Here is a 27,648-nt window from a genome sequence, read left to right as displayed (position 1 = left end):
GGCCGCCCGCTGGCCCCGCCCCGTCTCCACCCCGCGCCGCGGCCCCGCGGCCAGTTCGGCGCTCGGCTTGCGGCGGGTGTAGGCATGTCTGCGGTCCTGCAGCGCATCGAGCGGCTGTCCGGCCGGGTGGTGCGCGTCCTGGGCTGTAACCCGGGGCCCATGACCCTGCAGGGCACCAACACCTACTTGGTAGGGGTCGGCACCAGGTAAACGGCCCTGTTCCTCTCCGACCAACCCCTCGGCCTGCGCGGCGCGGAGCGGGCGCGGGCACGGCTGCCGGCCGGGGGCGGAGGGGGCGGGCGTCCTCTGCAGCGGGCGGCTCGGCTCCAGCCCCGGCCGCGCTGCCCCACCCGGGACCCCTCCTAAAGCACCGCGATGCCAGAGGGTAACCTCTCTAACTTAAAAAATGGCTAATGAGGGAGACATCATGAAGAAGGAGGGGAAAAAAAAGAAACCCTTCCTGTTTTTGAAACCCAGTTGACTTTGCTTGATGTGGAATGCCAGGGTGAGTGTCTAAGCTGTTGCGAAATTAGGATCGCCTGGAGTTAAGAATCCGGGAGGGCATGTGACTTTGCTCACCTTGTGACTTCCGCTAGTGTTTTGCTCAGAATGTAGCTTAACACTTCCCAAAAGCGGTGAACTGTGCGGAGGCCTTTTTCTTAACTCAGCAGCAGAGGGCAGGATTTTCTTGTTTCCAGATTGCTCGAGTCTGTGAAAGAGCCCCTTAGCGACTCGGGAAAGAGGAGCCAAACTAACTGATTTGGGTTTTTGTGACTATAGTATAGCCCCATTTATTTTGCAGGTGGGGTAGCCTTTCTGAATTTTTCTCTTGTTCACCCGCATTGTTTTAGTGAATTATGCAGAAGTGGGGAGATGTGGTGCGCTGCCCGAGTGTGCATCAGTTTTTACATGCATGGTCTTTACTTAGTACAAGGTAAAAGTAAGATACAGTTCCCCCTTGAGCATAAAATTTAGTTGTGTATTACAAGATGTGTTAATATAATTGATTTCTGAAAACAGTTTAATAATGATTTGAGTTTCCATTTGAAGTATCTGCTGCCTTTTACTAGTCACAGATTTTTAGGTGGAGCAAGATGAAGGGACTGGAAGTACTGAAGTCAGACAAGCAAAAGTTAGGTTCAGAATAAACAAGGCAGGGTCAAGTAGGTACAGGAGCTTTAGGCTGCCTCCAGAATCTAGGAGGATTGAGAATTCAGAAAAAAATACCTTAGGTCTAGGGTAAGAGTCTGTCTTGGCTGGGACTCCCTCACCCCAAGAAGTCCACAGGCATTCTCTTTTCTCTTTGGTGTGTCATGTTGAGGTAGTGCTAATCAGTATGTATTCTAAAAATTAAACGTACTCAAAATTACCCTAAGAAGTCTCTTTGGAGGCGCTGTGTTAGAGGTTGTGTGCTATCTCATAATAAGTTAGGTGCAGCCTGCTTTTCTTCCAGCAATGAAGCAGATGGCTGGTTCTGTTTGAAAACCAGATGAAGAAGTTGGCTTGCGTTTAGGGGCCATGTTGTATGAAAAATACATACTGTATCTTTAAACACTGGAACCACATTCAGTATAGCAAAGTGGTTATGCTAAGAGACAAAGAACCTGAAAGTGACTGAGGGAAGACATTCATGGTCTCCCACTTTACACCACTTACACTGCCACTCACATAAACTCGTGGGGTAGAATGGCCAGTGGAATCACTGTATGTATATGACATAGGACGAATCCATATAGTTGAGCTAGAATAAGTTAATGTGTAGATGATGTAACTCTACTGTATAAAGCAGAAGTCAGGTGGCAAGAGATGAATATTAATTGGGTCCAAGTAAGAGGTTCAGATGTTGGTATCCCCCCGTGCTGCACAAAACCAGTTCTAAGATCATTTGATTTGCCAACATCAGGTTCTCCTGGTTTCCTCTTACCTCTCTAAGCTGTTCTTTCACAATCTCCTTTATAGAATCAGCCTCTTTACCAGATCTTTAAGTGTTTGAGTTCCTAAAGATGTAATCTTAGTCTCTCCTCTTCTCATGCTATATTCCCTACTGAGGTGATCTGGTCTACTTCTTTGGCATCACCTATTTTCTATCCATTAGTAGCTCCCAACTTTATGGCTCCAGTCTAGATAAAAAGTTCAAACTTGATCTTCAGGCTAGGAGAGCCCACTGCTTTTCCTAAATCTCTACTTGGATGACACAGCCACTTGAAACTCCGTGTTTCACAAACTGAACTCAGGGGATTCTCCACTAAACCTGGTCCTCTTCCTGTCATCCATATCTTGGTAAACAGAACAATCCCCACATTTGATCAAGGCAGATGCTTCTTGCCATTTCTTTGTGTCCTGTACACACCTCCATGCCACTTTGAAGATCTATTTCCACTGCTTTTTTTTTTTTTAAGATTTTATTTATTTATTCCAGAGAGAGAGAGGCAGAGACACAGGCAAAAGGAGAAGCAGGCTCCATGCAGGGAGCCCGACGTGGGACTCGATCCCGGTTCTCCAGGATCACACCCTAGGCTGAAGGCGGCACTAAACTGCTGAGCCACCCGGGCTGCCCTATTTCCACTGCTTTTACCCCATCCACACCAGTATAACTCTTGCTTAGGCTTTTATAAAGCCTAACTGATTTCTCTGGAACTATTTTTGCCCCTCTTCTATTCATTCTCCCCCATTTAGTAGGAATAATATTCTAAAAATGAAAATTCTTAGGCCTTGCATATTCCAGCCTCCACTTGTCTCATCAACCTCATCTCCAGCCTCTCTCCCCTCCTAGCCAGATGAGTTGTATGCATTCAGCCTCATGGCTCTCATGCATGCTTTCCTCTGTGTCTCCCGCTTACCCCACTCTTTTTTACCCGACTAACTTCACTCATCCTGTAGAGTTCAGGTAGAATATAATTTCCTCAAGGGAGCTGTCCCGACCCCTTAGACTGTATTAGGTTAGTATAATACATGTGTCAGTACTCCATACTTTTCGTGGTCCCTTTCTCAGTGATAATAAAATGATTTTTTGTGTAAGAAGCTTCATATCTCTCCTCACTCTCCACTATAAATTTAATGAAAGTTTATTTCTATATCCCCAGTTCCTAGCACAAATTTTTGTACCCAGTACAAGTAGTACAGTAAATATTTACCAATGAATGTTTATATTTTCTCTTCATCTCCAGTACTGTGATTCTAAGATTTCTGATAACTAGAGTTTCAACTGGTCTTCCTTCATTCTGATCAGCCTGTGTATGCCAGTGAACAAATACTTTCCCTAAAGTATTACTACTAAACCTAGTATGATGCCTAGTATGTAGGTACTCGGTAATAGTTGAATAGGTAAATAATAGCCAGATCTTCTGAAGAGTATTTCCATGTTCCTCCTCTGTTCAAGAACCTCTAAAAGCTGTAATTTTAACCTTTACTATCAAAATTGTAACTCACTTGAGGGCAAATAGTTTACTTCTTTTAATAGGAAAAAGTCTGATGCAGTAGAGTTAAGACTCTGTACTCTGATTACCTAAATCCGAATCCTAGCTTATAACTTTAGACAAGACAGTTGATTCTCTAGGCTTCAGATTCCTCATCTGTGCAATGAAGGTTGAATAGCGCCCACCTCAAAGGATGTTACGAGGATTCAGTAATATTTAAATGAAAAGTCATATCAAAAGCACTTAAAAAAAAAAGGCACTTCAATTCTAGCATATGGAAAGTGTACCATAATGTTAGCTATTATCACGTCTTCCCTCATAGCATCCAGACAATACTGGGTTTGTGATAGGTGCCCAGAAAATACCTAATAATTTGCATCTTACAACGTATGTAACACAGTATCTTATACGTGGTAATCACTGGTTAGAATTTGAACTGAACTTTTTCAATATATATTTATTGAGTGCTTATTTTGTGCCAGCACTGTTCTAGACACTGGGAGTACATCAGCAAACAATAGTTCATTCATAGTACTCAGACTTGATTTTGTCATCTCTTTTCTTCCTCCTCTACCAAAATCAGGAGTTCTTAATCTGAAGTCTAGGGTCCACCAAAGGATATAATTCAGGGAGTCTGACCTTAGCTGGGGGAAAAATTATACCTTTATTAACCTCAAACTGAAAATTACCCTTTGTTCAATTATGAATATGGGCAACAAACTACAGTAGTAATAGCAGTACCTGTGATTTTTTTTCTCATATTTTCATCAGAGTTATCATTTTGCAATCATAGTAAAGATCTCAAAATATTATATATATTCATCACCATTTAGAAATGATCATTCTAAATTTTGGTGCTGCCCTTGTTACTTCATATGGTAATAAAGAAGCATATATAATACTATAGAATAATTTTTTAATTTTAATAACTGTATTTCAGCTAATCGATTTATTTTGTAATCTTACATGTTTTATTTTATACATTCCAAAACATTATTCTGAGACTAGTCTATGGGTTTTACCACACTGCCAAAGGGTCCCAAGACATTAAAAAGGTTAAGGACTCATTACCTAAATTTGTCCATCAAAACCTACTGAAGTAGGTTCATATCTAAAGAAAATGGGCATTGCACTTAGATGTGAATTTAAATATATCCTGTGCTAGAGTTCGTGACGCTGGGCAAGTTACTAAATTTCATCTATGTCTAACTTGTCAAGACCTCAGTCTCTTCATCTGTACAATGAGAGTAAAATCTCAGGATTGTTTTAATGATTAAGATAAAAATAAAGCCACTACTTTATGTATTCATCCAATAAACATTTATTATCTAGTATGTGCCACTGTCTAGGTTCTGGCAAAACCAGACCAGGTTCCTGCTCTCGTGGAGCTTAAATTTGTAGGTTGTGGGAGGGTGTGGAGATAGGCAGTAAGTAAAACATATAAATATATGTCACATGGTAATAGTGCTATGAAAAAGCAAGGGAAGATGGCTGGCAATGTCATCAAAATTCACCGTGACCCAAACCAAGTCTGTCTCAAATTTGCTACATCCAGTGTTTATAGCCTTGGTTAATGACACATCAGTCATCTCACATAGAAACCTCAAAATCGCCAGTTTTTCCCCTTCCCTTCCACATCCAGTTGCCTGGAAAAAAATCCTACTGATCATGCCTCCTAAATGTTTTTTAACCATCTCTTACATATAGAACCTCCTAATGCATTCATGGGCCAGTATATCCATCTAGTTTCCCTGTTTCCAGAAGGGACAGTTATAACTCTGTGTACTTGTGAAGTAGAGCCACTGCTCTATGGAATGTAGGTGTAGATAATAGCCTGTGGAGTATAAGGCCACTGTTCTCACCCCCACTCTCTCTGAGAGGACAATTTATTTTTATTGGCTGTGCATCTCAGGGAATAGAGTGAAGGAAACAAACTATCCGATATAAAATAGCCATCCAGATACCATTTGAACTTCTGCAGAATGCTAGTATCTGTCACTGTTACTATTTGTTTTCATTGCTCCCTCTTCCTGCTTTTCACTAGAAGGTAAAAAGGATTTTTTATCTTGCAAGAAAGACATGGCACATAGTAGGTAATTCATACAGTTATTAACGTATTAATGAGTAAGTGAGTGAGACTTTTCATAAGACCAGTCTCTCCAGGATCCCTGAGTGGCGCAGCAGTTTAGCGCCTGCCTTTGGCCCAGGACGCGATCCTGGAGACCCGGGATCGAATCCCACATCGGGCTCCCGGTGCATGGAGCCTGCTTCTCCCTCTGCCTGTGTCTCTGCCTGCCTCTCTCTCTCTCTCTCTCTCTCTCTCTCTGTGTGTGTGACTATCATAAATTAAAAAAAAAAAAGACCAGTCTCTCCCCCAACCTGAATTAAGGAGGTATTACTGTGAAGCAGCATGGATTTTCATAAATGAAAAATTTATGAGTTGGTCTTGAGGAGGAAGATGTCACCCTTATTTCTTTAATTCAGGAAAAATTTATAGAGAAAGGCCATCATTCCATAACATAGTGAAGAAGGGCAAACCGTATAAAGAAGGGTCAGAACCACAAACAGAAAAATATAACTAATAAGGTTATCTAGGTAAAGAAATAAAGCAACTCAGACATTTCCCCATGCTTCCCTACTCTTCATTTTCCTGTGGACGGAACCTTATGTAAAACTTCAGTGATAAGTTTTGTATGTAGTGCATAAGACTAGGTTTCTTTATGGATATCATTGAACCTAATTCTTTCATATCTATGAGACATTTGAGTATGTGGTAAAAGATCTCAAAGGCAGAGTGGATAAAAGCACATATTCTGGAGCCCGAATACCCAAGTTTGAATGCTAGTCTTACCATTTATTTGCAGAGTAACCTTGAGCAAGTTACTTAATTTCTGGATATAGTAATGAAATACCTACTTTAAATAATTGCTATGAAGAATTCAGTTGTTAAAATACGTAAAATCCCCGGAATGGTGCCATATTTAAGTGCGATGTAAGTACTCGATATTATTGTGCCTTGAACTTGCCAATTTCAGATTTACATTTAGCTATAAGGTTTTTTCAAAGAACTTTTCTTACCGTGAGATTACTGTAGCTAAGGTGAAATATCATATAGACCGTTTCCAAACAAGTTAAAGCCAAGCAATATATGCAGTTTCTTAAATATAATATGAATTATCTGTGGGAGAAATAATGCCAATATTAACTTTGTGTTCCAATTGTGTGATTATCGTCCATTTAATTTTCAGGAGAATCCTCATTGACACTGGAGAACCAGCAATTACAGAATATATCAGCTGTTTAAAGCAGGCCCTGACTGAATTTAACACAACAATCCAGGAAATCATAGTGACTCATTGGCACCATGATCATACTGGAGGCATAGGAGATATTTGTAAAAGCATCAATAATGGTAAACAGAAAACATTAAGCTCTTTGAGGAAAACTGTATTTTCAGAATAATTTGTGTTACAGAACCAAGTAAGCTAGTCAGTAGTTTACTGAATACTTTATATACTTTAATGTGGTACTTTTAGAAATATACTTTTGATGCTGTCCCCAACTTTAACAAAAGAGGAAAGGAAAAGTCCTATTTTCTATTTCAAATCACTTATCCCTCTTATTTTTCCCCTTTGTCCAGTGATGGATGTCAGTTTTAATTTTGTCTGTAGTAGTAGTGACAATTACTGCTTCAGATCTAATAATAACTAACCACTGTTGAGCATTTACTATGTGCCAGGCACTGTGCTAAACACTTTACATGGGTCCTATGAGGCAGCTGCTGTTATTGTCCACACTCTAAACATGATCTCAGGTCTCCCATAACTTTAAGGCAATTACTATAATATACTAAAGTGCTGGCAAAATATCATTGTATTGACAATTCTCTGTCCTTGAAACCTATTCAATACGGACACTTCACCACCTCTCTATTCCATCTCACCATCACACACATAGATTGATTCATTCCTTCCTCCCTTTAACAAATTAAGTGACTACTATATCCAAGCACTGTTCTTGGCACAAGGGATTGTGACAGTGCACAAAATGAAGACTCTGCTCTCATGAAGCTTGCATTCTAGGAGAGAAGGTAAATGGTAAATAAATAATAGGTCAGATGGTGATAGGTCCTATGAAGAAAAAGCTCTGTGAAGAAAAAGGGGAGAGAAATTGGTGGAAGGGCAAATTGGTTTCCCTCTTCTCTCCTTTCTTACATCCTAGAGGATGGTATGCCACAGGAAATCATCTTTCAGTTGACTTTTCCGCACCTTTTTTTTTTTTTAGATTTTATTTACTTATTCATAGAGACAGAGAGAAGCAGAGACACAGGCAGAGGGAGAAGCAGGCACCATGCAGGAGCCTGACGTGGGACTTGATCCCCAGTCTCCAGAATCACACCCTGGGCTGCAGGCGACGCTAAACCACTATGCCACCAGGGCTGCCCTTCCACACCTTTCTCTTGTCTACCTACCCATTAAATTTTGTGAATTAAAAAACTGCCCTGAAGGTTCTTGACTAGCTTTGGCAACTCTTTTAGCATGAGGGTCAATTTGAAAATTTGAAATGTTTATAGCCTACTTTTTCTTCCTCATAAATCAACTTTACTGAGCCTAAATTTACATACATAAAATGTACCCTGTTTGATAAACAACTTTGTGACCAATCTAGTCAATATAAAGAACACTCTCATGAACCCAAAAAGAGGTCTCCTGGTGCCTCTCTGCAATGACTCCCCTTCCAACAACCACTGATCGCCTTCATTTCACTATAGATCAAGTTTGCCTGTTCTAAAATGCCGTGTAATGGGAGCATATAGAATCACTGTCTAGCTTCTTTCACACAGCATCCAGTTTTTGAGATTCACCTATGTTTCAGTATCAATAGTTCCTTTATTGCCAAACGGTAATCCATGGTAGGATTACACCAGGGTTTATCTGTTCACCTGTTACTGGACATTTCACCTGTTTCTTTAAATTAAAAATTTAGGGGTGCCTGGATGGCTCTGTTAAGCATCCAGCTCTTGATTTCAGCTCAGGTCATGAGATTGATTGATTCTCTTGATTTCAGACTCTCAAGGAGTCTGCTTGAGATTCTGTCCTCCCCTCTTTGCCCGTCCCCCTGCTCAGTGCTCTCTTCCTCTCTCCCTCTCCCTTTCTCCCTCTCTCCCTTCCCCCAACCCCCTTCCTCCTCCCTCCCTCTCCCTTCCTTTCCCTCTCCCCACCAAATCAATAAAATCTTTCTTGAAAAATTTAAATCGTTTTAGGTTCCATACAAAATAATTAATATGTGTATAATAGATTACTTATTAGGTTGATATAAAGAAAATCAAGAAATTAGACCTGCTCTGTAGCCACTAGGATTTTAATACTTTGAGAAGTAGCTTGTTGACTTTCATTCTGAACTTTATTGAAGCTAGACTAGCTACATACAGACCTGGAGTTGCTCAGCACTGAAATTATACAGAGATATCTTTCAGAATTTCCCCTTAGGAGTCCTGTGTATTTCTTCATACTCTAAATCCTTTATCACTAGCATTCTTGTTCCATTTTGTTTCATTATTTTCTTTACTCCGTATCATTTTACTACTTTAGTTATTATTAGTATGGCAGAAATTTTTTCACCTGCTTTATGATGCTAACAACCTGTGATTTTACAGGCCACATCAAAATTATGAATGCCATTTACAAGGTTTCTGTAAGATACAGCAACTTGCTTTCAGAATTTTAAGATGTAATCAGAGTACAATTTCGGAACTTGCAGTGGCTGGCCAGAAGCCAGAATTTTACTAGACATGAGAACTTTATTGCCCCAGGTTGCCCCCGTGTTTTGGTTTTTTTTTTTTTTTTTTTTTTGAGTATATCTTATAAAATATATTTTGTGATCTGATGGTTGTTATTTTGCAGCTGAAGTTGGGTCTTTGCCGTGTACTTTTCCTCCTGGTACTAGGAATCAAATGTTTGCTTCTAATGCCATTCAATTAGATTATTTTTATTAGAAAGTATTATAAAAATATTACAGGTTTGTATTAGCTTCAGTAATTAGCATTAACTGATGTTTTAACTCATTATCCAGACCTTTAACAAAAGACCAAGGGTTTCCTCCTGTTAAAATAATCATATGATAGAAACAAAGTAGATAAAGGTTGCCAGGAGCTGGTAGGAGGAGAGAATAGGGAGTGACTGCAGTTGGGTAAAGGGTTTCTTTGAGGGGTTTTGAAAGCATTATAAAATTAGATAGTGATGATAGTTACACAGCTCCTTGAACATACTTTAAAAACACTGAATTGTACACTTTGAAAAGGTGAATTTTATACTAAGTTATATCTCCATAGCTTCTATTAAATATAATGATTATATGATTGCTTTCAGCATACCCATCTCCATCCTACCTATACACATTGTTATTGTGAGTAGGATATGTGTTTTCATATTTGCACCTAATTTTAAAAACTGGCACAGTTATAGTATGACATTTGTTATTTTGAGATAATGGTGAGTTTTTTGGAAGATTGTGTGCCAAAAGTCTCATAACTTAGAAATATAATACTGCTACTTCTTTACTGAAAGATAAAATTATTCAGATTAAAAATAAATACATACCAAAAAACCTCCCCATCTCACTCCAGAATGAAGACAGCCTTATTATATAATGCCAGTTCCCAGAATAGCATATTATTTTTTGCTTCAGCCTCCAAGATACAAAATAATGGAGTTTGGGGCTGGAGAGAGAAGGTCTAGTCTCAGTTGTTTTATTTTTATTGTATTTGCAGTATTTCTATCTCCTTTATCTTCCATACTACCCTGATTTCTGTGCCTTGTCAATTTTTCTCTGAATGTCTTTTTTCCCATGTTGCTGTCACATTAGTTCTAATATTCACATCCTCCCAACTGGGTAGTTATAGTCATCCCCTCCTGGTCTTTCTGATCTCTCGCCCTCCAGTGTCCCACCTAGCGCTGCCATATAGATCAACCAATTAACACTATTTCATCTTTTTTCTAAAGAGTGTACAGTGGTGCACATATGGTAGAGTTTAAATTCCTCTATTTTGTGAAAAATTTAAGGCCCTCCATGATATGAGTTCATCTGATCCCACTTTATCTCCAGTTCTCAGCCAGTATTTGCATTAGACAAGTTGGTAGCATATATTGTTGCACATATGCCAAGCTCATTGTCATTTCTATGCTTTTCCTAATGCAGTTTCCCTTACTTACAAATCATTCTCTGTACCTTTTCCCAAACTACTCATCCTGTAAGCCACACTCAAGTTTTTTCATATTTGTGAATTTTTCCTAATTGTTTTCCTTTCCCTAAACTACTATTGCTTTTATTGACTAAATTGCTTATTTAGTATCTATTAAGTGGTACTGAGTATAGTTCTTTAATTCTTGTTTGTAAGTTTTATTTCCCCAACTGTGATAGTTTTTAAGCACTTTAATATCACAGTGCTTGTATTAACTATATGTAGTATGCTGGTTAGATAAGTGGCACCCAGCTATTGATTGGTTAATTGATTTTCTTTGTGTCAGTGAGAGGTAGGATGGGCTAAATTTATTTTAATGGGCTAAACTAGCCCTGGGTTTGGGGCTCCTTTCAGCATTCACAGAAAGAACATTATGCTCTCATCCTTGTATTACTAAGTACTGCCATGATGCCATGACTTCTTTTACTATACACTAAGATCTAGACAGAAAAACGTTCCCCAGTTCTGTATTACTGCCTCTTCAACATCCATCTTGATATCAAAGCTAGCTGAGATTATGAAGAACTACTTTCAAACTTTTGTATAAAATTAGAGTGACTAGAAAACCATGAAAGCTTTTATGTAGACCTAGAAGTGTATGAGAGAATAAAAAGCTCTTTTATTGAGGTAGAAAAAATAATTCAAATTCCAGAGATAGACTGCTATAACCCATCCCATTTTCTCTCGTCTCTTAATGTTAACATCTTTTTGCAGTCATTCATAGTGTTAGCTCTATGAAAGTTGATCTCTTTTTGTTGTTGTTTCCATGGAAGAATTTAAAGAGAGCATACTCTTAATGAAATCAGATATTAAATATGAAATGACAGAAGTGCAAAATTGAACAAAGGAAAACTGCAGACTTAGAGGAACAAAATCATGAATCAAGTAACAATTTACAAAGCAATGATTCTTAAAGAAGAAGGAAAATAAAAATGGCTGGAATAAATTAATGGGGTAGAGAAAGAGTTCAGGACATTACTGCAAAAACCAAATACAGGAAAAAGGAGAGAAAGTTGATCTCTTAAAAGGCTGAATTATTTAAAGTATGACAATATATTTTACATGTTTTGTTACTAGATACTGCATATTGCATTAAAAAACTCCCACGGAATCCTTGGAAAGAAGAAATTATAGGAGATGGAACACAACAATATGTTTATCTGCAAGATGGAGATGTGATTAAAACTGAGGGTGCCACTCTCAGGTCAGTAAATGTCCCTTAGCCAAGGAGGAAGAGGGAGGTTATGTATATGTTTGTATAAGTCAAAAGGGAATAAAGGAAGATTTCTGCATATTTGGTTATATGAGTGAGGAATATCTCAAGAGGTATATAAAAAGTTTGATAACATGGTTACTCCGGGAAGAAGAACCAGGTTGCCTGAGAAATAGGATTAAAGAAAGACTTTTCACTCTGTCTACTCTTTTTACAGGACTTGTTTGCATTATATGATTACCATTTTTTAATAAAATTTAAATTAAAAAATAGATTAGCATTTTCTGTTAGGATGGTTTAGGGCTCTACTCATCAATTAAATTCAGGACTTTCTCATGTTCTCAATTCCAAAAGATGACCCATACCTAAAGTAAATAGATTTTAGGCCAGACCCATAATTTCCCATGACCTAAGTGAGGAAGAAAGGTTGTTTCAAACTCAGTAATTTTAAACTGAACTACTTACGGTTCTTCTCTGTCCCCCACAATGTTTTTTTTAAGATTTTATTTATTTATTTGAGAGAGAGAGCAACTGAGATAGCACAAGTGAAGAGGAGAGAGAGAAGCAGACTCCTCACTGAGCAGGGAGCCTGATGCAGGACTCTATTGGAATAGAGAATAGTTCATTCTCAGCATGTGTAGCTAGACATGAGTAAAGATAAGAGCATGAGAAACTGTTAGTACGCATACCTCAGTTCAGACCTTTAGGGAATGATGAAATTTTTAAAAAAATACATTTCACTCAGTTGCACTTAGTCGTATGTCTTGCATGCTTAGTCTAAAGACTGTAGCAAAAAGAAAAAAAAAAAAGAAAAATTAGATTTTACATATCTTTGCAGGTATGACAGCCCTGCAGAAGAACCAACTGAAAAAAAAAAATTCTCAGGCTTTACAGCAAGCAAACTTCACTATGATTTTTACAATTCTGATTCTGTATCCCGGGGGGGGGGGGGGGGGAGGGGGTTCCAGTCACTTCTTTAGGATGGGTTTATTATGTTGTACATATATTCCAATGTGTCTGTGTGAATCTTTGTCTTTTTTGGGGGAGTGCGGAGGGCGGTCCTTTTTTTAGATATTGTTCCTAAAAAGGAATAAATGCATACACCTGTTTGTCAAAAAAAAAAAAAAAATTCCAGGGCCCTAGGATCATGACCTGAGCTGAAGGCAGATGCTTAACCAACTGAGCCACCCAGGTGCCCATTATCCCCCACAATCTATTTGCTTTCTGACTTCAGAACACCTACTGCTCTTAGCATTTAAGATTTTATTTTTTCTCCTACAACAGAAGCTGCTTCCACTTCACCTTTATCACTACCCTTTCCCCACCCACCAATCTAATTGTGTTAGATTTTACCTTAAAAATATTGGTCCATGCTGTCCCTTTTTCTTCATGTTTGCTACCACTACTTAATACTCCTGTCTCCAGGCTCCCCTTTCCAATCTACCCTTCATACCCCATGTCACTTGAAACCTTAAATAACTCTCGTTTCATACAAGAGCATGTTTTTTCTCCTTACCATGTCACTGGCCCCAAACCACTTTTCTGATCTAAGATCCCATGACTCCCCATGCAAACACAACTAGCCATATCTAAATACCTGGATGCATTATGTATGTTCATGCCTTCGCCTTGACCAGGTAGGCATCACAGCTGTCCCCCTCCATGTCTCCCTGATAAATTCTTACCTATTCATTCTTCAGACTTCAGCTCACATGTTACTTAGCTCAAGAACCCTTTCCAGACAGAAATAACTGCTCTCTCCTCTAATTTTCTTATAACTATTATTATTTGATTATAGCACTTACTAAGTTGCATTATAATTCTTCTGTGTGTAAGTAGGTGTCTCCATAAAAGGTAATCAACCCCTTGTTCAGAGTATTAGTTAATGCCAGTTGCTGTTGCAAACCAATCTCAAAATGTATAATGGTTCATACATGAAATAAGTTTTCTTCCCAGTCACATAACGTCCAGAAAAGGTTCCTGATTATCAAGTGGCCCCCCTGCAAATAATGTTTCAGACACCTTTCATCTTGTGATTCCACCATCCTCAATAGTTGGTTTCAAGTTCCCCTTGCTCACCTCGGTCAGTCCAGTAGGTGGTACAGAAGAAGCATGGAAGAGATCTTTCATGGGAGGCTGTCACAGATCAGACCTTCTGTTGCATTGGCTGTAAATTCAGTCATGGGCTACCCCTGACCTCAGGGAGCCTGGGAAATAAAGTCTAACTTCATGCCCAGGAAAAAGAGGAAGGAGATTTGATAAGCTAGCTATTCTCTGATACAAGGCAGGTGCCAGATTGATTTTCAGATCCTTAGTCCCTGGCACATAGAAGACACCGAATATTTATCCAACATGTAAATATCTACAAAGAGGGGAGTAGATTAACAGATGACTGAGAAAAAGAAGAACTGGGTATCCATGCCCCTTTCAAGCCAGTGTCCCCTTTTTCCTAATATGCCATTGATTTACAAATTTAATTTACAAACCACCTAATTTCTAGGCAACTTTCTTAAAATGCTCTTGTTAGAAATTTGATAGCATCTCCTATAACTTGTTCATGATACCAAAAGATAATAAATACTACATTACTAATTCTTCAGAGAATATTCTTGACAGTACTGAATTTCCCCCATCACACATTAAAGGTCTATCTCAAAGGCTTGGGAATCACAGTGCTGGTTTATTAGTTATCACAGTATATGGATATTAGATCCATACCCAATTTGTAGATTAATAACATTTGGGCCCTGGTAGTTAATTACTACCCATCTGCCATAAACAGACCATATATTTTAAGCTTTTTTAAATTGTATTTTATTTATTTATTTGAAAGACAAAGCACAGAAGGGTGGGGGGTGGGGAGGCAGAGGGAAAGAGAGAAGCACTCATCAGGGAGCCTGACATGGGGGTCAGTGACCTGAGCCAAAGGCAGATATTTAACTGACTAAGCTACCAGGCACCTCTATTTTAAGCTTTTTATTAAAATACACAGAAAAGTGTGCATATCATCCATATTCAGTGTGAATTATTACAAACTGAACAAACCATACAAGCAGCATTCAGATCAAGAAACAACATCGGGGTGCCTGGGGGGCTCAGTCAGTTAAGTATCCGACTTTTGGTTTCAGCTCAGGTCACGATCTCAGGGCTGTAAGTTCAAGCTCCATGTCGAGGTCCATGCTGAGAGTGGAGTCTACTTAAGGCTCTCTCCCTCTACTCCAACCCTCCCCCCTTTGTTTCTCTCTTTCTCTAAAATAAATAAATGTCTTTTTAAAAATGACTTAGTAAATAACCTTTTCACAATAACAAATTCTAATTATACTAGAAATCTGAATAAAACAGTTTACTGATCACCATGCTTTCCAATTTCCATGTTTATAAAGTCAGTAAAACCCAGTTGTTTTAAATATCAACAAGAAGATCCATCATTAAGCAAGTTTGATAAACAGAAGGTTAAAATCTACTTAAGTCCTCAAGTATTTGATGTCCAGTTGATCTGGTATATCTGCCAGTTTGGGTGGGGGGTGGGGGGAATATAGTAGATACAGGGACAATACCCACCAAGAACCCTGTAGTAAAAATGAAAGCAGGTTTTTCAGTAGGATTTGCTTCTGAATATAACCAAGAATTTTCTGGTGACCTAAGTTCAATTTCTCAAAGAAAAAGTCAGTCTGACAGCTTTTGTTGACTGTTCTAAATCTTCTAAGAGGGCCATCTTTATAAAGTCTACTCTATCACAGAAGTGGCAGACCTAGATAAATGTGCCACCTGATGAATGGGAAGGCCACAGCTGCAGTTCCTCTGATCTTTAGCAAAGCACCTCTGATGTCATCTCCTTTTTTCCTCCCGCCTATGTGAAGTGAATTTTAACACAGTTTTTATGCAGATTAAAGCATTAGCTACCCAGGTGACTGGAGAATTAGAATTTCTGATCCCCTAATTTAAGAAATCTATTGCCTTGGTTATCAAAGAAAACCATTACTGAGTTCTGGAGTAGGGAGTTGGGGGGTGGAGGGAAGCACAAATAAAGGATACAGTGCAAGCACATCAATGGATGAGATAGTCTGCAGACTCTGAGAAAGAATGGTTCTCCAAATGAGTTTTTGTAGATTAAAAAAGATTGGGGTTCTGTTTGTAAAGGCATTGTATGTGTGATTGTTCATAAGACTGTCCATAACATGTAAGACATACCTTACACCCACATATTTTTGTAGTTGTAGAAATATGCCTCCTGGAATTATTTTCATGTAACATTGAGTACTTTCATTAATAGGTTGCAACAGGTTTAATCAGACAAAAGAGGTGTTTCCATATCACATTTTACTTTCCCTGTCCCAGACCTGGAGCCAGCCATGTCTGCAAGAAACCCTGGTTTCTTTGAGGGGGAAATGGTGTTTCAGTTCCATCCAGAACTATCAGGTGTGCACATTACTATTGGGCCTTTTACAAAGCTAGGAAAGTATCATTACTTCTGGGCCTTTTATAGAACCAGGAAAAAAAAATGAAATGATGAATTCATAATGATTCCTCAATTCAGATGAGAAAAAACCCAAAACCTTAATTCCCTCATTCATATATATTTTTTCCTTATCCCACTGTAAAAACCTTGGTTCTCAAAATCAATTTATTGTTTATACTATTATACAGTAAACACAAAATAGTTTCAGAAATACAGCAACCAATAATGCTGCCAACAATAAACCTATTAAGTAAAGTTCAAAATATCTTAACACTTATTATAATCTTAAGAGACATTCTATTAAGGGAGATGTAATCTTAGTATTTAAAAATTTTTTGAATGAATATTAGCATGGCTATGTTATCTATCTGGTGTATGGCTTATAAGGTTCATTTCTTGGTATTCAATGATAACATTTTCTTTCATCTTTTTATTTAGTTTCATGTTTACGATATATATTTGCATAGCTTAAAAATGAAAACTAATAAAGTTACTATCAGAGAAGTTTTGCTTGCATCTCTTTCCTATATTTCACCTGCCTACCCCTCTAGACAGCTTTATTCATTAGTTTTTATTTATCCTTCCTTTTTGCAAAAATAAGGAAATATATACATATACATTTTTATTTCCCCAATTTTCTTATACAAAAGAGCAACTATAAACATTCCTTCACACTTTGTTTTGTTTTTAAAAGAAAAGCACTTGTTAGCGTTTAATGAACCTCCTTCCATATGGCTTCAGGACAACCCACACACATACCCATAGATTTTCTGCTCAGCTATTCTCCTGTCCTGTCTTCACGATGACAGGCTGTTTGGGAAGCCCGATCACACCACATCAATGATAAGAGCAGCTCCAGTCTCGTTTTTGACAGCATTTACCCATGTCTGCTCACTGGCCAGGGTTCACCATTTATCAAGGTTGACATTGGGGTAGAAGCTCTGGTTCCTCTTTTAAGTGGTAATGCCTCATACCAACTTTTCCAAAGAAACCTGGATGGTCCTTGTTGAAGTTGATCCTGTGGTGTTGCATGCCACCAGCATTACCCCAGCAGCCTGCATGTTTACAGTGCTGTGGCCATGGCTCATGTGACCCCAAAGTTTCCAGGTCTCCCTCAAATTGGATGGCTGTATGGAAAAGGTGGTGGTGATAAGGCCAAAGGAAAGTGGGGCAGGGGGAATACTTGCCTGACTGCAAAGGGTCTATAAGTCTAGGGTCATCAAGGATCTGCTTTGTAGCACATTCAGCAAATTTGACATTGGGGACTGGTCCTAATGTCATGAGGCCTCATCAGGGTAGCATTTGGTGGTGTGTCTCAGGAGGTCCAAACCCCAGGCCAAACACGAGACCTGAGGTTCTAGGGCCCATACCGATACCCTGCCCTGAAGCCCACCTTATGTGGCCTGAAAGACTGGACAAAGGACAGGGGGAAGTAGTTGGGGTACAAAAAAAGTACATCTCGTGGCCTGCTCCAACAACAAAGCAGAGGCATGAAAAGAACATGCTTTGTTTTTTTATCACTTGACAGTATATCCTGCAAATTACTCTGTATCCGTTCTTAGAGATAGTCATCTTTTTTTTTTTTTTTGATGGCTGCTGCATCATATTCCATGGTATGGATGTACCACAATATGTCCATAGTGTCCAATGGATGGGCTTCTGTGTCGTTCCTAATATGTTGTTCTTCTAAATAATGTAATGAATAGCTTGTATATTTTTTTTGTATTTGTGAAGGTGTATTTTCAGGGTAAATTTCTAGCAGTGGGATCAGTGCGTTAAAGGGTTATGTAATTTTGCTAGAAAATGCCAAATTCCCTTCCATATGTGCTATACCATTTTGCTCTCCCAACAGCAACTTATGAAAGTACTTTTTTCTCAATCTTTTTTTTTTTTTTTATGATAATCATAGAGAGAAAGAGAGAGGCAGAGACACAGGCAGAGGGAGAAGCAGGCTCCATGCACCGGGAGCCCGACGTGGGATTTGATCCCAGGTCTCCAGGATTGCACCCTGGGCCAAAGGCAGGCGCCAAACCACTGCACCACCCAGAGATCCCCTTTTTTCTCAATCTTGCCACAAAGTATATTGTAAAATAAACATGTATGCAAAGAATATTGAAAAAAATGTGTTTAAATAATAAAAGCACTGTCTCTGAGTAGTGGGATGATTGTGAATTCATAACTCCTTCAAGTATCTTCCTTTCTGTTCTTAAAAAATATTGTATCTGTGCATGTTTATTATTTATAAAATAAAAAAAAAAAAGGACCCCTGGGTGGCTCAGTGGCTAAGCATCTGCCTTTGGCTCAGGTCGTGAAATCAGGGTCCTGGGACCGAGTCCCACATCACTCCCCAATGGGGAGCCAGCTTCTCCCTCTGCCTATGTCTCTGCTTCTCTCTCTGTGCCTCTCTTGAATAAAAAAAAATAAAATCTAAAGAAAAAATAAGAAAAAGGTGAGAAAGTATTGAATTTACACTTCAGAGTGGGAAATCTGATTTAAAGAAGAGAATTTTTCTGGTGATAATTTTCAGTGGGCCACAAGAGAAAAAGGAGCTTTTACTGGCTTGACATTTATTTGTGTTATCCAGAGATAAGGCTGGAAAGTAATTTATTCTAAGCCTAAGAGTTAAAATTGTTACTATTTCTTCGTTTTCTTTTAACTAGAGTTATACACACACCTGGCCACACTGATGATCATATGGCTCTATATTTAGAAGAGGAGAATGCTATCTTTTCTGGAGATTGCATCCTAGGGGAAGGAACAACTATATTTGAAGACCTCTATGATTATATGAACTCCCTGAAAGTGCTGTTGAAAGTCAAAGCTGATATTATATATCCAGGTGGGTAGTTACTTAAATCTAGCAAAACATTTGTGTGAAATGATGAAGAATGTTCATTTTTGTTTCTGTGGGTATATTCTTTATGTTTTCGAGGCTTGAAAAGATAACCCATAAAGTGCTTCTTTAAATTATATCCCTAAGACTTATCTAGCCATGCAATCAGAAAGGCTGAGAGTTAGGGGTGCCTGGGTGGCTCAGTCAGTTGGGCGACTGACTCTTGACTTCAGCTCAGGTCATGATCTCAGGGTCATGTGCTCAAGCCCCACATTGGGCTCTGCACTCAGCAGGGAATTTGCTCAAGTTTCCCTCCCTCGTCCTCTGCCCCACCCCCCACTCATGATTTCTCTTTCTCTCTCTCTCTCAAATAAGCAAATAAAATATTTTTAAAAGGCTGAGACTATAGTAATACTTCATGAAGATAAAGGGTTATTGTCTAACATTTATACAGCTATCAGTAAAACTTTAAACAGAGGAAATAAATTTACATGGGAATCAGAGAGTGTTTTCATTCCACAAGTTATCTTCACTTTCGTTAATTTGATTTCTGTAATGGGCCACATTTTAGCCGTGAACTCCAAGTGTTAGTTTCTTTAATTCATATTACTGAAATATCAGTAGCTTCCATGTCAGCTCTAAAACTGTATATTAATTTCACTTCTCCAGAAAAGGAAACCTGTTTTAGTATCTCAGCTGTCACGTACTGCTCTGCAATATGAATCTCCCTTGCAGCCTAAAAGTGGAAAATGATAATAAGACTCAACAAGAGGGCCCAGAAGGAAAAAGAAACTAGGTTACCTAATTTTTTAAGTCTTTCTAACTTGTTCCTAACCAGAGCCATGGAAAGATCTGTAAATACAGTGTCTTCAGTACCCTTATATTCCCTCATGAGCTTCCACTGCTGAGGGGATAGGAAACATAGTGGAGCTGGGCATTTGGATTAATACTATGACACAAGAGGAATGGAAGCTGACAGCTGTTTTTAAATAGAAGAGAGTACATGTTTGACGCACTCACATTGAATGAAGCAAAGCTAATGAGAGGCTGCCTAGTAAAGGTTCTCAGAGTATTTCCTTTAATGAATCCAGTGAACTGGCTTATTAGCACAGCAGGAGCTTATATGTAAATCATGTTCTGTAGCCCCAGTTACCATATATTAAAGCCTGCTCCCTGTCTGGTACTGTGCCGGGACCTTTACAGTGTTGTCCTCACAAAAACCCAGTAAAGCAGGTAGTGGTATCTTCACTGCACAGCTGAAGAAACTAGCTCAGGAATTTGGACTTTCATGACCTCATACTAGTAAATGATAGTCAATATTCTAACCAAAGCCTAATGCTCTTTACAGGATAACAGGTTAGTCTGCTTCTAGATATTTTGTGCTCAAATATTTAAAATCTCCCTCTTGCAGACTTGCGTCATATATTAATTTGCACTGTCTTAAAGAGCAACCAAATTTTAATATAGCTTAATCTAGGTTGTCAGCAGTTCTGAATCACTAGCCTATACATAAGATTCTTAAAGTTCTGCTGTGATTCTTGTGAATTTTTAAGAGATCTTGGTCACTTACATGAAGCTACTTTTTACATTCTCCTTTTCAATCTTTTTTTTTTCATTTCTTTTTTTTTATTTTTATTTATGATAGTCACAGAGAGAGAGAGAGAGGGGCAGAGACATAGGCAGAGGGAGAAGCAGGCTCCATGCACCGGGAGCCTGACGTGGGATTCAATCCCAGGTCTCCAGGATCGCGCCCTGGGCCAAAGGCAGGCGCTAAACCACTGCGCCACCCAGGGATCCCCCCTTTTCAATCTTTTATAAGTAAATGTGGCATAGTGGCTAAGAGCATAGAGTGATTAAAAGCCCTCAAGTCAGAACTCCAGTTCCATCCCTTCTTCACCATGTAACTGTGGGCAAGTTATTTGCCAACCCCCCTGCCAATACCTCAGCTTCTGCTATAAAGAGGGGAAAATAATAATGCCTACCTCATTACTTTCTTAGAATAATACATATTAAGCATTTAGAGCAGTGCCTGGCAAATAATGAACACTCTGTATTACCTGTCATTACTTTTGCAGTTACTATTTTTATTCAATTTTTTATTTTTTATGTTTAATGTATTTAACATTTCAGACGGATTCTATTTGATATGATTCTCTGTGTTCTGGCATTGTATGTAATTTTTAAATCCCTTATATACCTATATGGTTTTCCAAATCACATTTATTATGTACTTAGTATGCTTCTTCAATATATCATATGAATATTTTTAATAGAAAAAATTAACTTATGTTGTATTTGTTATTTTTTATCTGGTTGAAATAATTTTTATAATTCTAATTCAGGACATGGCCCAGTAATCCATAATGCTGAAGCTAAAATTCTAGAATACATTTCTCACAGAAATACCCGAGAACAGCAAATTCTTACGTTATTTCGTGATAATTTTGAAAAATCATTTACAGCAATGGAGCTTGTAAAAAGCATTTACAAGGTAATTTTCATTTATCTTATTTGTACATAACAACACTTTTATTAGAATAATATTTATAATAGACTATAGATATGGTAAATTTAGCACATTCCAGAACAGAATAAATCTGTTAATTTTATTTAGTGCTGCTTGTATAAAATCGAGATCAGCAATCTCAACTTTCTAGAACACAGAAGTTAAATAAAAACGGACCTGGAGAATCAAAAAGAAACATTCCAAGCTATCATTAAGCTTTATATACTTCATCATGTAGAAGAGAATGTTACCAACGTCCTGATGATTGATTTTTGTAATGATTTATGTATTATGTAGCCATTTGACTATTATTATTATTATCGGTATCCTAGCCCATAGCCAGTAAGAAGGGTGATCTGCTAGAGACATACTGGGATAACAGCAGTGAGAAGTAATAGCAGTGCCTACAAGGGAGAAGGAGGAGAAAGTACATGTAAAAGAACATGAGTAGAATAACTGAGTATACAAAGAAAAAATGCTCTCAGTTCAGTGGCCCCTGGGCCCAGCATATATAACAATACAAAGTGGCAATCAATTAGTATAATTTAGTTTTTCAGTAACTGTTTATTAGATATCTGCTGTATGGATAGTATAGAGGTTAAGAATGCAGACTCTAGAATAAGATCACCTGGGTTTAAAAATTCTCTCTACCAGGGCACCCAGCTGGCTCAGGCATAAGAGTGTGTGACTCTTGATCTCAGGGTTGTGAGTTCAAGCCCCATGTTGGGTATAGAGATTACTGAAAAGTAAATAAATAAATGTTAAAAAAAAAAAAACCTCCCATTACTACAACCCATAAGGTAGCCATAAGGTACGTGAGAGTGTAAAGATGAGCTTGAAAAGTACCTGGGCCAATTATATTTAGTAAAGAACTAAAGTTTATCAAAAAATGATCATATACTCAGTGTGCTTTAAAAGGAAGGGATGAATGATTAAAATAGCTGAAGATAAAAAAAGTGCCAAAGGGATAATATAAATATTTCAATTCTGTGAAAGAGTTCATTTCCTCATAACACTAGAGTAGTATAGCCACACTGGACTATATGTTGGTACATGGGATTTTTTTCCCCTAATTTAAGTATAGACAGCAGAACTCTCAAATCTCCCAGATGAGTCATCAAGCAATTGCCCATACCTAAAAAAAATGCTGGTTCTGCATTCAGAGGTATATTCACTGTATTCACTGTATACATGTGTCAAGTACCTCTCACGTACAAGAATAGCATAGTTATTACAGAGAGATTTATTCTTTCAACATTTACTGGATGCCTTTCCTGTGCAACACAGTAGACTAGGTACTGAGATTCAAAGATGACTACAGATCCCTGCCCTCAAAAGACTCATTGTTTAGTGAAGACAGACATGTTCAACATATGCTTATAATACTGCTCATTTTTTGAGCACCTTATTGTGTGCTAGATGTTCTACTCATTAGTTTACACTTATAAAAGTCCTTAATTCTTAGGCCTCAAATTTTCAATACATAAAGATACTATTATTCCAATTTAATAGACTTAAAAAAAAAAAAAAAAACTGACTCAGAGAGTGTGATGAGCTAAGTAACTTCCAAAAGCACACAACTAGCAGATATCACATATCAAAAGTGAGATGTCAGATACTCAAATCTTGTTTTCTCTATCATAGCAGGCTTCCTCTAAGACCTCTACACAGTATTATCAGAGCATAAGAGAAAGGGAAATAAATTTCACCTGATCGAAGATTCAGGGTATCAAGGCTTGTCTGGAAAAGCTTTAAAAACTTAATCATTTAGTTGAGTTTTGAAGAAGTAGTAAGCATTTTCCAAGCCAGAGTACAAGAGAAGTGATTCTAGAAGGAAAGACATTCTCTTCGAGTAATAAAAAAAGTATTGTATTTGTTTGAAAGCCCACAAAAAAACTGCATATGACTGGAGCACAGAATGCATATGCAGATAGGCAGGAAAGACAGGCATGATCAGATAAGATCATGGAAGCTTTGACTTCCATGCTAAAGAATATGGACTTTAGCCAATAACCTGGGCATGACCACTCAAGGATCTTAGACAGAGTAGTCACATAATTAGATCTAGAAGATCACAATGGTGGATATAGTATATGGTACTGGAGGTTAAGGGAGAATTTGGGGTTGGAAGTTTGTATTTGAGAAATATTAATGTGTGATGTTGCTGTGCCAAGTTGGTTGAGTAGGAAGTGAGTCAACAATATACCTCAATGTAAGTAAACAAGAATGTTTAAGAGAAGTTTAAGGAATTTCCAGATAAAAGCTAAATGATGAGAGAGATAGGATAACCAAAAGAAATGTACAAAGAAAAAAAAAAAAAGAAATGTACAAAGATATTATTATGTAATAAACCATAGGGCCATCAGTCCATAGCATCATCAAAACTATCTAAAAAAATGTTTACAGTTATTTATTCATTGATTCATAAAATATGTAGTTCCTACTATGCCATTGTGCTAATAAGCACTGAGTACACTAAACAAAACCAACACTGTTACTGTCTTTATGGACCTTATAGTCTATTTTATGTGTAAGTCTGTAGATAAAAATATAGTGGTCTAAAGCAAGACACATACAAGGTGAAATAATTTTGATTATCCCTACATAAAAAATTAAGTTTTCCTTTTGTTGCATTTTTTAATTGTTTCAACCAGAGTAACTCATTCTTTTTTAAAAAAGAAATGTTTCACTCTCATTTTTCTTTTAGAATGTTCCTGACAATTTACATAAAATGGCTGAACATAATGTCTTGCTTCATTTGAAAAAATTAGAAAAAGAAGGAAAAATATGTAAGTATACTTCCAAATTTCAATTATTTTATTACCAGCATTTAAAATGCTTTTTTTTTTTTTTTTTTTAACAAACAAACTAGTTTGCTTTTAGGAAAAATAACACCCACCAGAGTCCTTCCTTGAACTTCACTGTAAGATGGAGAAACAAGCATTAGAAAGGGTTAGTAGTAAAAGGCCAGTGGACCACAAATTGGAAGCTAAAGCTCCCACAGGAATTAGAATTTTGCTTAGGGGTTGCAGTTCTTACCCACCAGAACTACAATCAAAGGCATGTAACGGGAAGATAGCTCCTCTTCCCCTGACCACAAGACCACAAAGAATTTCACATGCAGAAGGATTGGGAACAGGCAAACGTTTTAGCAATAGTAAAGGTAGTAAACTCAAAAATATTAAAGCAGTAATTCTATAAGCATTTGATAGTGTTAGATTAATTCATCAAATTAACAATCTTTATAGAAGTTTAATCCTTAAAATCAAGAAGCTCAAAACTTGAATTTTGTGTAGAAGTTTCAGCATTGCTTTTATATGTACAAAAAACTACCAGTTTTATATTAAGCAACAAAATTATTTTAGAAATGAATGCTTTTTCTAACCACAAAATAACTTAAAATCCATTAAATTTCTTACCTGATGTTAAATTTTTACTCTCTAATTTTCTTTCCACAGTTAGCAACACGGATCCCGACAAGAAATGGAAAGCTAATCTTTAGTTTCAGATTAATGAATGCTTTTGTTGGTTTGTTTTGTTTTTAGTGAATGATATGTTTTAACTATTAATTATTTACAGGGAATATAGAGCATAGAACATTGAAAATAACCCTAGATATACTTTAAAATAATGTCATGTTTCTTGTCAAATATATATTACACTTTACATGTATAATGTAGGTTACTTATCTAAGTCTTACAACATTTTACCAAAAATTCAGAATCCAACAATTTATGCACGTTCAACAGACTTATGGCTACTTTAAAAATAATAAAATTTATGTAAGTTAAACTGGATATTATTCTTGGAGACTACTTATCTATTACAAATGGCCATTTGTATTTTCTCCAGCTGCTTCAGTTAACAGCACAGATTTCTATGTAATCCTTCTTTATATCTGTAGATAACAGCTTTGTTTTCATGTTTCTACCAGTTATATTATGATTCTGTTTTAGTTCCATAGCTCTGTATCCTGTATATTTTCTTATAATGGTATCTCACAAATGATTTGTGCACATCAACTTATGGTAAATGAAAAATATTAAATTTCTAGTTAAAAGCATTATGTAATAATTATTTCTGTAATCCATTAGTACAACTAACTTACTTTTCAAGTTTAGATTTTAGTGTATAAAAGTCATTACTATATATATATATATGAATTAACAGTCATTAGTATATATATGAATTATATACCAAAAAAATTTTTAATTAGAGGATTTATAAGACAGCATTTTTAATACAAGTAGTATTCTTAAATAGTGATTAGGTTCTCAGGGTAGCCCAGCAATGCTTATTTAACTTGAAAGATTGCCAAAGTATAATATTAAAATGAGCTCAGAATCCGGAGAATGTCCTTTTTTTAATCTTTACTAAAGGTAAAACTTTAAAAATTTTTTTGAACTTTCTTTCACATCCTCACCTCTTCCTATCCCTTTTCCCAAGGTCCCTAACATTTTCATACCATCATTAACACTTGTTTTCATGCCTCAGAGACTTGTTGTGTTCCTGAAACCACTTCATATTACAAAATAAATTGAACTCAACAACAAAAATAACTCCATTCAAAAATAGGCAAAGGACTTAAATATACATTTCTCCTAGTAATATATACAGATGGCCAATAAGCACATGAAAATATGCTCAGTGTCACTAATCACTAGGGAAGTGCAAATTAAAACCACAATGAGATACCACTTCGTGCCCATTAGGATGGCTTTATCAGAAAAATATTAATAAAATAAAAGTGTTGGGGAGGATATGGAAAAATTGGAACCCTTGTGCATTACTGGTGGGAATGTAAAATGGTACAGCTGCTATGGAAAATACTATGGTGGTTCCTTCAAAATTCAACATAGAATTACCATATATCCAGCAATTCCACTTCTGATATATACCCAAAAGAATTGAAAACTCGGACTGGAACAGACATTTGCACACCTAGGTTCATGGTAGTGTTATTTATAAGATAGCCAAAGGTGAAAACAACCCAAGTGTCCATTGAAGGATGAATGGATAAATAAAATGGTGTCTATACAGACAATGGAATATTATTCAGTCTTAAAAAGGAAGGAGATTCTGATACATGCTACAATATGGATGAAACTTGAAGACATTATTCTAAGTGATATAAGCCAGTACAAAAGGACAAATACTATATAATTCTCCTTATTTTAAGTACATAGACAAAAAGTAAAATGGTGGATGCCAGGGACTGGGATAGAGGGAGAAATGGGGAGTTAGTGTTTAGCAGGCAAGGAATTTCAGTTTGGGAAAATGAAAAAAGTTCTGGAAATGGATAGTGGTCATGATTACATATAAAACAATGTGAATGTACTTAATGCCACTGAACAGTATACTTAAAAATAGTTAAAGTTGTAAATTTAAAAATAACCATAAGTATTTTCCCCAACACCGCCACCAAAAACCAAAAAAATCAGTATTTCCCTAAGTATAGCATTTATCAGCAAAATTTAGACAAGAAAGCTGATTATGTATGTAAGTGTTTAGTTACTCTTAACTTGCATCTCCTCCATTCTTTCCTATCTCTGAATAAAACACCAATTGATTAAACCATAGAATTTGATATGCCCCCATCCCTCATTTCCTATCCAGTTCTTCACCAAGTACTTACTGTTCCAACTCTAGAATTTATCTCTATCGTTTACTCCACCAATACTTCTTAGTCCTTAAGCCATCATCCTCTCTTGCATGGACAACTGCAATAGCCCGTAACTCTGGTCGCCCTGCTTCTGTTCTTGGAAGGAGTTAGAGGACAGGGATGAGGAGGGCACTCTGAACTGAAGAAATCTGCACAAAGCCATGTAATTGTTGCCTTTTTAAAGTACCATGGCACAACTGCAAGTGGGTCTATTGGAGGAGGGATGATAATGGGAGGCCCTTAGATTTTCTGTTTTTTTTAACGAGTCTAGGCAACTGACCTGTAACAAAAAACAATGCATTCATTAAGTATCTGCTTT

General features: G+C 37.3%; 2 protein-coding genes across 6 annotated transcripts in view; one reads left to right on the top strand and one right to left on the bottom strand.

Moving 5' to 3' along the window:
• The window catches only part of XKR9 (XK related 9), an 85,265-nt gene that overhangs the window by 45,593 nt on the left and 12,024 nt on the right, over positions 1-27,648 (bottom strand). The window lies entirely within an intron of this gene.
• Positions 17-25,730, top strand: LACTB2 (lactamase beta 2). Of its 2 annotated transcripts, none has more exons than XM_025477973.3 (7): positions 17-206; positions 6,665-6,828; positions 11,734-11,860; positions 18,989-19,167; positions 21,504-21,652; positions 24,375-24,456; positions 25,126-25,730. In XM_025477973.3, exons 1-7 carry the CDS (start codon positions 85-87, stop codon positions 25,167-25,169), a joined length of 867 nt encoding a protein of 288 aa, XP_025333758.1. In that variant the 5' UTR covers positions 17-84; the 3' UTR covers positions 25,170-25,730. The 2 variants fall into 2 exon arrangements, with proteins under 2 accessions (XP_025333758.1, XP_048959764.1); XM_049103807.1 differs by lacking the exon at positions 17-206 and adding an exon at positions 483-505.

The sequence above is a fragment of the Canis lupus genome, chromosome 29, assembly GCF_003254725.2.
Source record: "Canis lupus dingo isolate Sandy chromosome 29, ASM325472v2, whole genome shotgun sequence".
Taxonomy (NCBI): Eukaryota; Metazoa; Chordata; class Mammalia; order Carnivora; family Canidae; genus Canis; species Canis lupus.
The sequence above is the reverse complement of the archived record's forward strand: the minus strand, read 5'-3'. Positions and strand labels throughout refer to the sequence as shown.